Source organism: Symphalangus syndactylus, chromosome 12 (assembly GCF_028878055.3).
Source record: "Symphalangus syndactylus isolate Jambi chromosome 12, NHGRI_mSymSyn1-v2.1_pri, whole genome shotgun sequence".
Lineage (NCBI taxonomy): Eukaryota > Metazoa > Chordata > Mammalia > Primates > Hylobatidae > Symphalangus > Symphalangus syndactylus.
The window spans coordinates 46,875,471-46,888,697 of record NC_072441.2 but is presented as its reverse complement, the minus strand read 5'-3'; the positions used below and the strand labels follow the sequence as shown (position 1 = coordinate 46,888,697).

The following is a 13,227-nucleotide window of genomic DNA, read 5'->3' as shown; positions in this document are numbered from 1 at the left end:
TGCCCAGTTATGTTAGGTAGTTTAATGAAAACCAGGAGTTTAGTGGCTACATGAGTTTTATCTAATAAAAGTATTTCATGCCTACAATCTCTGTACAGTAATCATTTTTTAATATTAATGAAATTTGGGGCTATTCTTACACAGGGAAATGAACTGGCATTGCATTAAATGTTAAGAGTTTTGGTGAAAACTACAGGAATAGTTATGAATAAACATATGTCTACACGGGCATACACAGTCACAAAATGAATTAAAAACAGAATAGGCAAAAAATAACATCGTATCTTTAAAACAGATCTTTTATATTTAGGCTACATATGACAGAATAAACGTCATAGCATATTTGGACCTATGTTTAACATTAAAAATGCAAAAGAGAAAATACTAAATATATAGCAGTCAGTTACAAAACTTTGGGCAACTCAGTATGTGCTAAGCACTTTATATACCCTGTTTCATTTAATTCTCACACTAATGCTCTTCTAGGGTATTGTCATTCCTATTTTGCGGATGAAGAAATTAAAGTTCAAAGAGTTAAATAACCTGGCTAAGGTTACAGCGAGTGGGTAAGCACTTGAAGCCACACTGAAACCCAATTTAACAACAAAGCCCATGTTTTTAACCATGAAGATATACTAGCCAGAAAGCCATATTTTAGCTAGAAATTCTGGTTTATCTCAATTAATCTTACAAGCCAACTGATAAAAATAAGCAAAATTGAATCACTTTTGGTTTTCTCTTCCTCCACTTCCTCTGGTAATTTTTTTTTTTTTTTTTTTGGTAACGCTAATAAGTAGCAATTATAGCTAAAATTTAAAACAATTTTTAGGGTTATAAAAACTGTTTTAAGATAAAAAGAGGCTAGATAACCTACAAACTAGATGATTAACTATCAAATAATTAAGATCATAATTCGCACTAAAGAAAATACATTTAAAGGAACTAAGTTCATTGAGTCAGGTCAAATCGTCAGCTCTGAATTGCCTTTTATCTATACAATGTTTACAATTTATAGAGAAAAGTAAACAAGCCACAAGAATGTCTCTAAATAGAAAAAAATAATTAGCCAGGCATGTTGGAGCACGCTTGTCCTAGCTACTCAGGAGGCTGATGTGGGAGGATTACTTGAGCTCAGGGGTTCAAGGTTGCAGTGAGTTACCATCATGCCACTGCACTCCAGCCTAGGCAAATGAGAGAGATTCTGTCTGTTAAAAAAAAAGGAAAGAAAGAAAAATAAATTAAAGTATTAGCATACTAGCCTTGATTGTTTCTTCAGATACTTGGTTCTGTAATGCTTTTAAAGCTTCATCTTTCTTCATATTTTCCTTTTCCATTTCCTAAAAACAGTAAGAAAAGTATAAGTATGCAAATAAACATTTTAGCATTAGTAACAGGCTGTTAACTGATTTGATTAGATTTAAAGGCAAGTCATAGAGACATAAAATATTAGTCGGCCGGGCACGGTGGCTCACGCCTGTAATCCCAGCACTTTGGGAGGCCGAGGCGGGCGGATCACGAGGTCAGGAGACTGAGACCAAGGTGAAACTCCATCTCTCCTAAAAATACAAAAAAATTAGCCGGGCGTGGTGGCGGGCGCCTGTAGTCCCAGCTACTTGGAGAGGCTGAGGCAGGAGTATGGCGTGAACCCGGGAGGCGGAGCTTGCAGTGAGCCGAGATTGCGCCACTGCACTCCAGCCTGGGCGACAGGGCGAGACTCCGTCTCAAAAAAAAAAAAAAAAAAAATTAGTCAACTTCTAAATAGCACTTTTATAAGGATGATTTTACCCCTTTGCTTTCCGTTAAGAGTCTATCTAGTGATTCAAGATGATGTTGTTTGCATATTATATCTTGTTGCAACATGGACATAGTCTTTTCTTGTTCTTTAAATTGTTGGTCCTTTTTCTCTAGTTGAGCTTCAAGCTAAACATGAAAACAGAATTTTCATATTAAATATTTTAAAATTTTGAAACATTTTAAATATTAAATACATGTGAAACTATAATTGAAATTAGATAGATTTTTGTATTTTGCCAAATTGTCTTCAGCTTCTCTCTTTTTAAGGAAGAAATGAAATCACTTGCATGAACAGACACTTCTCAAAAGAAGACATACATGTAGACAACAAACATACAAAAAAAAAAGCTCAACATTGCTGATCGCTCAAGAAATGCAAATCGAAACCACAATGAGATACCATCTCACGCCAGTCAGAATGGCGATTATTAAAAAGTCAAAAAACAAACAGATGCTGGAGAGGATGTGGAGAAAAGGAACACTTTTACATTGCTGATGGGAGTGTAAATTAGTTCAACCATTGTGGAAGGCAGTGTGGCATTTCCTCAAAGACCTGGAGGCAGAAATACAATTTGACCCAGCAATCCCATTACTGGGTATATACTCAAAGGAATGTAAATCATTCTATTATAAAAATACATGCATGTGTATGTTCATTGCAGCACTATTCACAATAGAAAAGACATGGAATCAGCCTAAATGCCCATCAGTGATAGACTGGATAAAGAAAATGTGGTACATACATACTATGGAATACTATGCAGCCATAAAAAGGAACGAGATCATTTCCTTTACAGGGACACGGATGGAGTTGCAAGCCATTATCCTCAGCAAACTAACACAGGAACAGAAAACCAAATACTGCATGTTCTCACTTACAAGTGGGAGCTGAATGATGAGAACACACGAACACATGGGGAGGAACAACACATACTGAGGCCTACAGGGGAGTGGGATGGGAGAGAGGGAGCATCAGGAAGAATAGCTAATGGATGCTGGGCTCAATACCTAAGTGATGGGATGATCTGTGCAGCAAACAACCATGGCACACGTTTACCTATGTAACAAACCTGCACCTCCTGTACGTGTACCCCTGAACTTAACGGCTGAAGAAAAAAAGGCAAAATGTAGAAACTAAGAATATAGGCCCCTTCACCCCTCCCCGTTTACACTGTAGTTGTCACATGTATTATATCAACACACCTCATCAGTAAATATTGTAATTTCTTTCAACTGCCATAGATATTATAAAAATCCTATATTTACCAAATATTTACTGTTTTTGTTGTTCTTCCTTTATTCCTGAGGTCCCAAGTTTCTCTCAGGTATTTTTTTTCCATAAAGAACTTTCTTTAGCATCTCTTTTAGAACAAGTCTGCTGGTGACAAATTCTCTATGCTGTCCTTCATCTAAGAATGTCTTTATTTTACCTTCATTCCTAGAGAGTATTTTTGTTGGATATAAAATAGACTGACAGTTTTTTTCTCTTTCAGCATTTAAAAAATGTTGTTCCATCTTCTTATGTCCATAGTTTTTGATGAGAAATCTGCAGTAATTTTAACATTTGTTCCCTTATATGCAGTGTCATTTATCTCTGGGTGCTTTCGAAGTTTTTTGTTTTAGTTTTTGGCAAGGATTTTGATGTGTCTAGAAGTAGTTCTCTTTGATTTTTTTAAATTTGTAAATTTATTTACTTCATCAAATTTGTGAAGTTTTCAGACATTATTCCTTCAAATATTTTCCTGCACTAATCTCATTCTCTCCTTTGACTCTGAAGACAAGAATATCAGATATTCCGATAGGTCCTTCCCCATATATCCCTGAGGCTTTGTTCAATATTTTTATAAATCTTTCTTTCCTTGGAAAAAAAATTTTTTCTCTGTTGCTCAGACTGAATAATATCTATTAATCTACATTCAAGTTCACTGTCTTTTTCCTCTTGTCTGCTCCATACTTCTGTTAAGCTCATCGAAATTACAGCAGCCCCGTGGTATTCGTGGTTTCACTTTCCACAGTTCAGTTACCTGCAGTCAACCCTGGTCTGAAAATACTAAATGGAAAATTCCACGAATAAACAATTCATACGTTTTGAATTGCAGTTCTGAGTAGTGTGATGAAATCTCACGACGTCCCACTATGTCCAGCTCTGGACAAGAATGATCCATTTTCCATGCTGTATAAGCTACCTGGTCGTTAGTCACTTAGTAGCCATCTTGATTATCAGATCAACTGCCATGGTATCATAGTGCTTGTGTTCAAGGAACTCTTATTTTACTTAATTATGGCCCCAAAGCAAAAGAGTAGTGATACTATCTGGATGCAGATCCAATTTGGATATGTCAAAGAGAAGACATAGCATGCTTCCTTTTAAGTGAAAAGGTGAAGGTTCTTGACTTAATAAGGAAAGAAAAAAATTGCATGCTGAGGTTGCTAAGATCTACAATAAAGAACAAATCTATCCATGAAATTGTGAAGAAAAACAAATTCATGTAAGTATGGCAGTTGTACCTCAAACTACAAAAGTTACACCCACAATGCATAAATGCTTAGTTAAAATAGAAAAGGCATTAAATTGGTAGGTGGAAGGCATTAACAGAAAACATGTTCCAACTGAGTGCAATGTGTTGCACCAGAAAATATTGAGTATATATTAAGACTTCAGCAAGGATCCCCTGAAACAAGTGACACCAAGTCATTTACTGCAAATAAGGGATGATTACACAGATTCAAGAATAGGTTTAGACTGAAAAATATTAAAATTACTGGAGAAGCTGTGTCTGCTGATGAAGCAGCTGCTGTCACATTTCCAGCAGAGATGAAGAAGCTGACTAAGGAGAAAAGATACCATCCAAAGCAAGTCTTCAATTGCAGCGAAACTAGGCTGTTCTCAAAGAAGATGCCTCACAGAACCTACATTCATAAAAGTGCAAAGGAGGCTGGGTGCAGTGGCTCATGCCTGTAGTCCTAGCACACTGGGAGGCTGAGCCAGGCGGATCGCGAGGTCAGGAGTTTGACATCAGCCTGACCAACATGGTGAAACCCCGTCTCTACTAAAAATACAAAAATTTGCCAGGCTTGGTGGCGCGCACCTGTAATCCCAGCTACTCAAGAGGCTGAGCAGCAGAATCACTTGAACCCAGGAGGCGGAGACTGAAGTGAGCTGAGATCACGCCATTGCAGTCCAGCCTGGCCGACAGAGCAAGACTCTTGTCTCAAAAAAAAAAAAAAAAAGTGCAAAGGAGGCACTAGGGCATAAGAGAGAGTACACACTTTTATGAGAACAAGTTTTCACATAACTTTTATGACAGTATTTTGTTATAATTGTTCGATTTTATTAGAATTGTTGCTAATCTCTTACTGTGTCTAATTTAAAATATACATACATTTATAATAGGTATGTATGTATAGGAAAAATATATAAGGTTCAGTACTATCTGTGGTTTCAGGCATCCACTGAAGGTCTTGGAATGTCTCTCCCATGGATAAGCAGGGACTACTGTATCTATTTTTTTTACTGTGTCTTGCATTTTTGGTCTCACATTTTCTTTTCTACTTTAACCCAAGGTCAAGAGTGCTTCTATTATTCTGCTTTTTCCTCTCAATCAGTCTTCAAGCAACTGATATTTTTAGGGAAATGGAGTCTACAGAATTACTCTTACTTTAATAATGTCAAAAATAATGATTACAGCTGAAACAGAAGGCATACTATATTCTGTTAAAGCACTGAAAAATTATTCAGAAAGATTGGGATTCTAATTACAGCTCTTGCCACCAACTTTTGTGTATCTTTGTGTCCTCATCTACAAAATAAAAAATGCTGGGGCTAGTAATGTTTAAGTTTCTTTTCAGCACCATATTCTAAATATGTATTACTTACTCTTTCAATCTGCTTTTCCATTTCTTTATGCTGTTCCAAGTGAATTTTCTTTGCTTTTTCAAAGGCTAAACAAATTTTCTCATGCTCTGTATTAATATTGGTTTCTAGACTCCTTATCTTTTCATTCTTTTCCTAGAAACACAAAACACTTTAAAGGAATATAATTGATTTGGGAGGCCAAGGCAGGCAGATCGCTTGAATCCAGGAGTTCAAGACCAGCCTGGGAAACACGGCAAGACCCTGTCTCTATGAAAAATACAAAAAATTAGCTAAGTAGGTGTGGTGGCATGCGCCTGTGGTCACAGCTTCTGGGGACGCTCAGGGGGAAGCCTGGGAGGCCACGGCTGTAGTGAGCCATGATTGTGCCACTGCACTGCAGCCTGAACCACAGAGTGAGACTTTGTCTCAAAAAAAAAGTATAATTGAAAAGCAGTTTTACATAAAAGTACATTAGTCAACCATTAAATATGTCATACTCCATTCTTTAAAGAATCACAGTAGTTTATACTTCAAACTTTAACAAAATGGTTAAAAATACTTTATCAAGATGAGAAGATTAAACTATTTTAAATATCAAGAAGCATATCAAAGAACTACCATTATCTTCAATCCTATTAGGATAAAAATGAGAAAACAGCCGGCGCGGTGGCTCACGCCTGTAATCCCAACACTTTGGAAGGCTGAGGCGGGCGGATCACCAGGTCAGGAGATCGAGACCATCCTGGCTAACACGTTGAAACCCGTCTCTACTAAAAATACAAAAAAAATTAGTCGGGCGTGGTGGCGGGCGCCTATAGTCCCAGCTACTCAGGAGGCTGAGGCAAGAGAATGGCGTGAACCCAGGAGGCAGAGCTTGCAGTGAGCCGAGATCGCGCCACTGCACTCCAGCCTGGGCGACAGAGACTCTGTCTCAAAAAAAAAAAAAAAAAAAAAAAGAGAAAACTTGGATAACTTGCCATATAAGCCTATTAACTTAAAAATATAAACAAGAAATGATCAGAAGAGTTTTGTAGAATTTATACTTTCCTATATATTTTATAATAATGATGCTAAAACAAATGTGCTGTCACAAATTAAGTGCCTAAAAATCACAGTAAATTTGTAGCAACAAAGATAAGTTTTACCATAAGCTCCTGTTCTAGTTCTGCATTTTTTGCAGCAATAGAGGAATAAGCAACTATCTTTTCTTCCAGCTGTTTCTCAAGAGTTAAAAGTTGAGAACATTTCTTTGTCATCTGAAAACACATTGAAATAAATGTAAAATTATTTTTTAAAGGTAATGATTTTGCATTTTAAGATCAAACACTTGCTCCTCTTTTCAAAGTTCAAATACATTGTGTCTAGGTAAATTGGGCAAACTTACAGTTATAAACATTTAGGATGCAAAGTGAATAACTTTTTAACCCACATAATTATAAGTATTTTAAAAAATAAGTGACAATTTAGAAGAAAAACAAATAGTGAAAACAAAGGATCACTTCTTCTATCTATGTAAAACATAAGTCATTTAATTCAGACCCTATATCCAAAAAGGACAATACCCTCATCTATTTTTAAGTAGCTGTTAAAGACTGAAATAAGTACATAAAATGTTATCAGCAGTTATTTCTAGTGGTAGAATTATCAGTGGTTCATTTTCTTCTTTTTCCCCTTTTATACTAACAAGACTGTGCTATTTTTGTAATTTAAAAAACATATTAATCCCAGTATTTGGCAATTTCCTAAGTAAACTGGTAGCTATAATTATAAACTGTCTAAATCTCCATCTTCATTATTAACATAAGTTCCTACCTTATAGTTCTTTTCCTCAGCCTTGGCTATCGACTTTAAGCTGAGAAAGCAGATATTTAAAAAGTGTACCTATAGATGACTGCAGCCTCTGGTTTGAAGATTGAGTATAAGATACACACATGTGGTCCTGGTCCACAATTACCTAATGAGGCACCCTTATCCTGTCCTCAGTGAAAATGAAGACAAGATATTCACAAAACACTCATTATCCCCTTTTCAGAATGTAATTCCTTGCATAGTTGTTTCAGGTTTACATGCAGTTGTTTAAAAATACAGACTCTTTAAACAGCAGAAATACACAAAAAATAAAAATACAGATTCCAGCTAGGTGTGGTGGCTCACACCTGTAATCCCAGCATTTTGGGATACTGAGGTGAGGATCACCTGAGACCAGGAGTTCGAGACCAGCCTGGGCAACACAGCGACTGTCTCTACAAATAAAAAATAAAAAAAATTAGCTGGACATAGTGACACATGCCTGCAGTCTCAAATACTTGGAAGACTGAGGCAGGAGAATGGCTTGAGCCTAGAAGTTCAAAGTTACAGTGAGCTATGATCACACCACTGCACTCCAGACTGGGCAACAGAGCAAGACCCTGTCTCTAAGGAAAAAAAAAAAAAAGAAAAAGAAAAGAAAAAAGCAGACTCTTGTGCCCGTATATACTGAATCAGAAATTGCTGGAACAGGACCCAGAAATATGCATACTAAACAGGCTTCCTAGGTGGTTTGGGGTTTGCTAAAATTGGAAATCCTTTATTATCACTCCTTTTCTTCCAACAGCGTAATCCAAAGTCTTTACTTATAAATGTATATTAACCATATTAACTTATACTATGGAAGAAATAATAGGCTGCAATGCAATATTATTTCCACCAAATTTGAGACCTTTTACCCACTACAGAGTTTTTCCTACTTTTAATAACTTTAACTTTTAATAAGTTAAAATACAAAGGTTTCCAAATATAATTTTAAAACAATTGATAACTTATGTGGTACCATTTTTTAAACATTTTAAATCTGGATGTAAACATACAATTTTTATAAAACCCTAAAATAATACCTTTTGTTCTAGTTCAAAAATTAACATATATACCAAGCTAATTCCAAGCTTACTTCACTTTCCAGTTTGCTGGAGTTTGAAGCTTTCTCTAGCAGCTCCTCTTGAATCAGCTGAAACTGACTAGTTCTGTGAGCCATGTTAACCCTCAAATCAGAATTTTCAGCTTCTATTTGTATCAGCTTAGTACGTAGTTCTTCTATTCCAGTAACAAGTCTTTGCTTCTCTTCTTCATATTGCTTGTTCATAGTAAGTTGATTTTGATCTTTTACGCTTTCTGCTAATAAACATAAAAGGAAAATTATTCTGAATAGGACTTCAAGAATAAAAACCTACTTAAATAGTTGAAAGATTTAGTCATAAACAAAGTTTAGCTTCTGATCTAAAGAGTACTAAAAGGGACAGAGAATGAGACATTCATTAAGGAAATCAAGGAATAAGTAATGTGCTCTCTAAATTAAATACGTAACAAAGAGGAAAAAAGTTCTGAATCACTTATATTTCTAGGTAGCTAAGACTATTCTTTTGTACCAGAAATGTAAGAATCCTTCTCCACCTTTTAAATTCCATTTTTTAATAGAAATCCTTGTAAAAAAATTTTTTTAAGTTGCCCTGTTTCCTTAAACTGAAGGTAATCATAAAATTTATTTGGACAATTTGAGATCATTAAGAACATTTTTATGTACTGCACATAGAAGCAGGTTCAAAAGCTCCAAAGAGTGAATCCTTCCTGACCCCATCGTCTTTCTCTCCAAACTAGCTAATGAGAATTCAGTGATGCTTTAAAAAAATATTACTGAGGGTAGCCAGGCACAGTGGCACCTGTTATCTGAGCATTCAACAGGCTGAGGTGTGAGGATCACTTGAGCCCAGGAATTCAACACCATCCTGGGCAACATGGCAAGATCCTGTCTCAAAAAAATTACTGACGGTTGTCAGAGGTAGTTACTTGACCATGCCCCTTCTCCACTATAAACATACACATCTCCCACTCCAAGGTAAGTAAGCCTTCAGGAGTGCTTTTAAAACGCATAATGTAGATGATTACATGAGAACACACATAGATGTGGAAACAAGAAAAGATACACTTTGCCTTCAAGATTTGCATAAGTAGCCATTTCTCATAAATTCTCTACATCCATAATATTTCACTTTCTGGGCTATCTACCTTTTATTGGCTCTGTTCTTGATGTAAGAGAATCTATAACATATTATATTTATTACCACCTCTAATTACTAGTATTCCCAACTTGGAACATTCACCAAGATAGATCATATGCTGGCCAGTAAACCAAATCTCAAAACACTCTTAAAAATGAAGTCCTATAGAGTATGTTCTCTGATCATCATGAATGACACAAAAATATCTGGAAAAACTTCCAAATATTTGGAAATAAAACACACACAGCCTATGGGTCAAAGAGGAAATCACAAGAGATAACTATTTTGAACTGTATGAAAATGAAAATACAACACATTAAAAAAAGTAGTGGAATACGCCCAAAGCACCACTTAAAGGGAAATTTCTATCCTTAAATACTTAGATGAGAAAAGAAAAGAGGTCTAAAATCAATAATCTAAATTTTAAGAAAAGTTCTGTGGGTTTTTTTGTAAAAAAAAAAAAAAAAAAAGAGAGAGAGAGAAAATTAAGCCTAAAAGTTAACTGGGAAAAAGTACAAAGGATCCTGGTGGAGATGTCATATGTCTTGACTGTGGTGATGGTAACAAGAGTTAAACATTAAAACACAAACGCCTGATAAAACGTATCAAACTGTATATTAAAATGGATGCATCTTAATTGCAGGGGTCCCCAACCCCTGGGCCACAGACTGGTACCAGTCCATGGCCCATTAGGAACCGGGCCACGTAGTAGGAGGTGAGTGGCAGGCGAATGAGCAAAGCTTCATCTGTAGTTACACCCACTCCCAATCGCTCGCATTATTGCTGGAGCTCTACCTCCTGTCAGATTAGCTGCAGCATTAGATTCCCATATCAACACAAATCCTATTATGAACTGCACATGCGCAGGATCTAAACTGCTCACTCCTTATGAGAATCTAATGCCTGATGATCTGTCACTGTCTCCCATAACCCCCAGATGGAACCTTCTAGTTGCAGGAAAACAAGGTCAGGGCTCCCACTGATTCTACATTACAATGAGTTGTATAATTATTCCATCATCAATGTAATAATAATATAAATAAAGTGCACAATAAATGTCATGCGTTTGAATCATCCTGAAACCAACCCTGAACCCGCCCCTGGTCCATGGAAAAAATGTCTTCCACAAAACCAGTCTCTGGTACCAAAAAGGTTGGGGACCACTGTCTTATTGGATATCAATTTTACTTCATTAAAGAATGATACAAAGTCTAATAATTCTGAAATAACTTTTGCTGTCTTATCACACCACAGCTAGTAACAGATTATCAAGTATGTTTGATAATAGAAACAAAACAGTTGATAAATTTGTTCTTTAAAAACTATCATCTGAGAACACATGGAAACATAGAGGGGAAAATCGCTTCTCGGCCTTTTGGCTAAGATCAAGTGTGGAAACATAGAGGGGAACAACACACACTGGGGTCTATTGGGGGTGGAGGGTGGAAGGAGGGAGTGGATCAGGAAAAATAATTAAAGCATACTAGGCTTACTACCTGAGTGATGAAATAATCTGTAAAACAAACCTCCATGACACAAGCTTACCTATGTAACAAATCTGCACATGTATCCCTGAACTTAAGTTAAATTAAAAAAAAAAATTAAATAAAAGTTTTTAAAAAAAAAAGCTATCATCCAAAACTCTGAATAAAATTTATTAAAATAACTCAATATACTTACCTACTTGATGACCACCTAGCTTTACAGGTTCTGTTTCTAAACTACTTAATTTGCTACTTTCTTGGCTGTCATTACAAGTAATAAGACTCTGAGATAACTGATTTGCAGTCAGGTTTGCATGAAGCTTTTGAATTTCTGCCTCTTTTATTGCAAGCTTAATTCTGGCACGAAAGAAAAGAAGTGAAAAATTATTAGAAAGATTCTATTAAAAAAATCTCATACTGTACTATTTTTCACCTTTCAAGTTGATTTAAAAAATTAGAATTCTAATATTAGTCAACTCTTTAGGCAGGATATGAAAACTCCTATATACCACTGTAGGATTATAAATTGGTTCAGCCACTTTACAAACTTGATGGTATTTAGTAAAATTGAAAATGTACACACTCTATGACCCAGCAATTTCACTTTTAGGAATATATACTACAGAAACTCTCATATATATGTATAAGAAAACATGTATAAGGATGTCCTTTGTAGTACTGTTTGTAATAGAAAATAGAAACAAGACACCTATAAAGGAACAAATAAATTATGACATTGTTATAGGAAAGAATCCTATACAGCTATTAAAAGTAACTACACAAATCCATTTGTTAATCTACTCCATCTCAATATGAATGAATTTTTTAAATATTGCTGAGTGAAAAAGCAAAATTGCACACAGTATACAGTACATTTATATTTGTGCACGTGTGTAAACATACAAAAATGAATAGAAAAATATATATCCAATTCATGATGGTGGATACTTAGGGGAAAAATGGGACTAGTCATAAGGATCAAAGGGCATTATTCATCCTGTAATGTTTTATTTTTATTTAGAAAAACAGATTTAAAACAAATACCACAAATTTTAAGGAGAATCAATCCTGGTTAAGAAGATTCAGTTCTTAGTTGTGGAATCACAGATACCTGTTATAATATTCTCTGAGCTTTTCTGTATATATTTTAAATTCCTCAATTAAGGGTCTTTTTTTTTTTTTTTTTTTTTTTTTTAATGGAGTCTCTGTTGCTCAGGCTGGAGTGCAGTGGCACTATCTCGGCTCACTGCAACCTCCACCTCCCGGGTTCAAGTGATTCTCCTGCCTCAGCCTCCCAAGTAGCGGGGATTACAGGCGCATGCCACCACCATGCGTGGCTAATTTTTGTATTTTTAGTAGAGACGAGGTCTCACCATGTTGGTCAGGCTGGTCTCGAACTCCTGACCTCGTGATCCGCCTGCCTCGGCCTCCCAAAGTGTTGGGATTACAGGCATGAGCCAGCATGCCCAGCCAATTAAGAGTCTTAATTACCAATAAAAAACATTCTATTTGCTATAACTGCAGAATCTGAAAATTGTACCTCAATTCCGAAATCACCAATTTATTTGCCTCACAGAAGCCAATGCAACGGTCTTCCTTGTTTGAGAAGCTACTCATCTGGTATTTAGAAAGATATGATTTAAAGCCAAATAATTCTCTTTTTAACTGCAAGTTTAAAAACAAACATATGTAAACTTATGTAAATGGGATGCAGTTGCTTTTTTATTCAGAACTTCATATTTAAAAAACTATGAATTTAATGGAAACAACTTAATGTCCATCAATAGGAGAATATATAAATACATTAAGAAATATTAAGATAATTGGAAAACTATAGTAGTTAAAAGAAATAAACCTGAGTCACATAAATCAGTATGGATATATCTCATAACAATATTGAGTGAAAAACAAATTATAGTGGCAAACAGTATTTTCATAAAAACACTAAGCAACATATATATATTTCTAGATGCATCTATATGTGACAATATTTAAAACATGGATGAGAAGGATACACATGAATTTCAGAATAATTGCCATTTCTGAGGAGAGAGGAAGATAA

At 35.6% G+C, this 13,227-nt stretch overlaps 1 protein-coding gene across 33 annotated transcripts in view; it reads right to left on the bottom strand.

Moving 5' to 3' along the window:
• CCDC18 (coiled-coil domain containing 18) overlaps window positions 1–13,227 on the bottom strand; it is a 109,025-nt gene that overhangs the window by 65,861 nt on the left and 29,937 nt on the right. For 20 of the 33 annotated variants that reach the window (XM_063625394.1, XM_063625415.1, XM_063625410.1 and 17 more), the window contains 7 exons: window positions 12,706–12,830; window positions 11,362–11,522; window positions 8,577–8,800; window positions 6,796–6,906; window positions 5,672–5,803; window positions 1,786–1,920; window positions 1,260–1,337 (listed from right to left, as the gene is read on the bottom strand). In XM_063625394.1, coding sequence (XP_063481464.1) covers window positions 1,260–1,337; window positions 1,786–1,920; window positions 5,672–5,803; window positions 6,796–6,906; window positions 8,577–8,800; window positions 11,362–11,522; window positions 12,706–12,830 — 966 coding nt within the window. The remainder of the gene's footprint in view (window positions 1–1,259; window positions 1,338–1,785; window positions 1,921–5,671; window positions 5,804–6,795; window positions 6,907–8,576; window positions 8,801–11,361; window positions 11,523–12,705; window positions 12,831–13,227) is intronic. The other 13 variants (XM_063625401.1, XM_063625412.1, XM_063625411.1 and 10 more) reach the window with 3 other exon arrangements.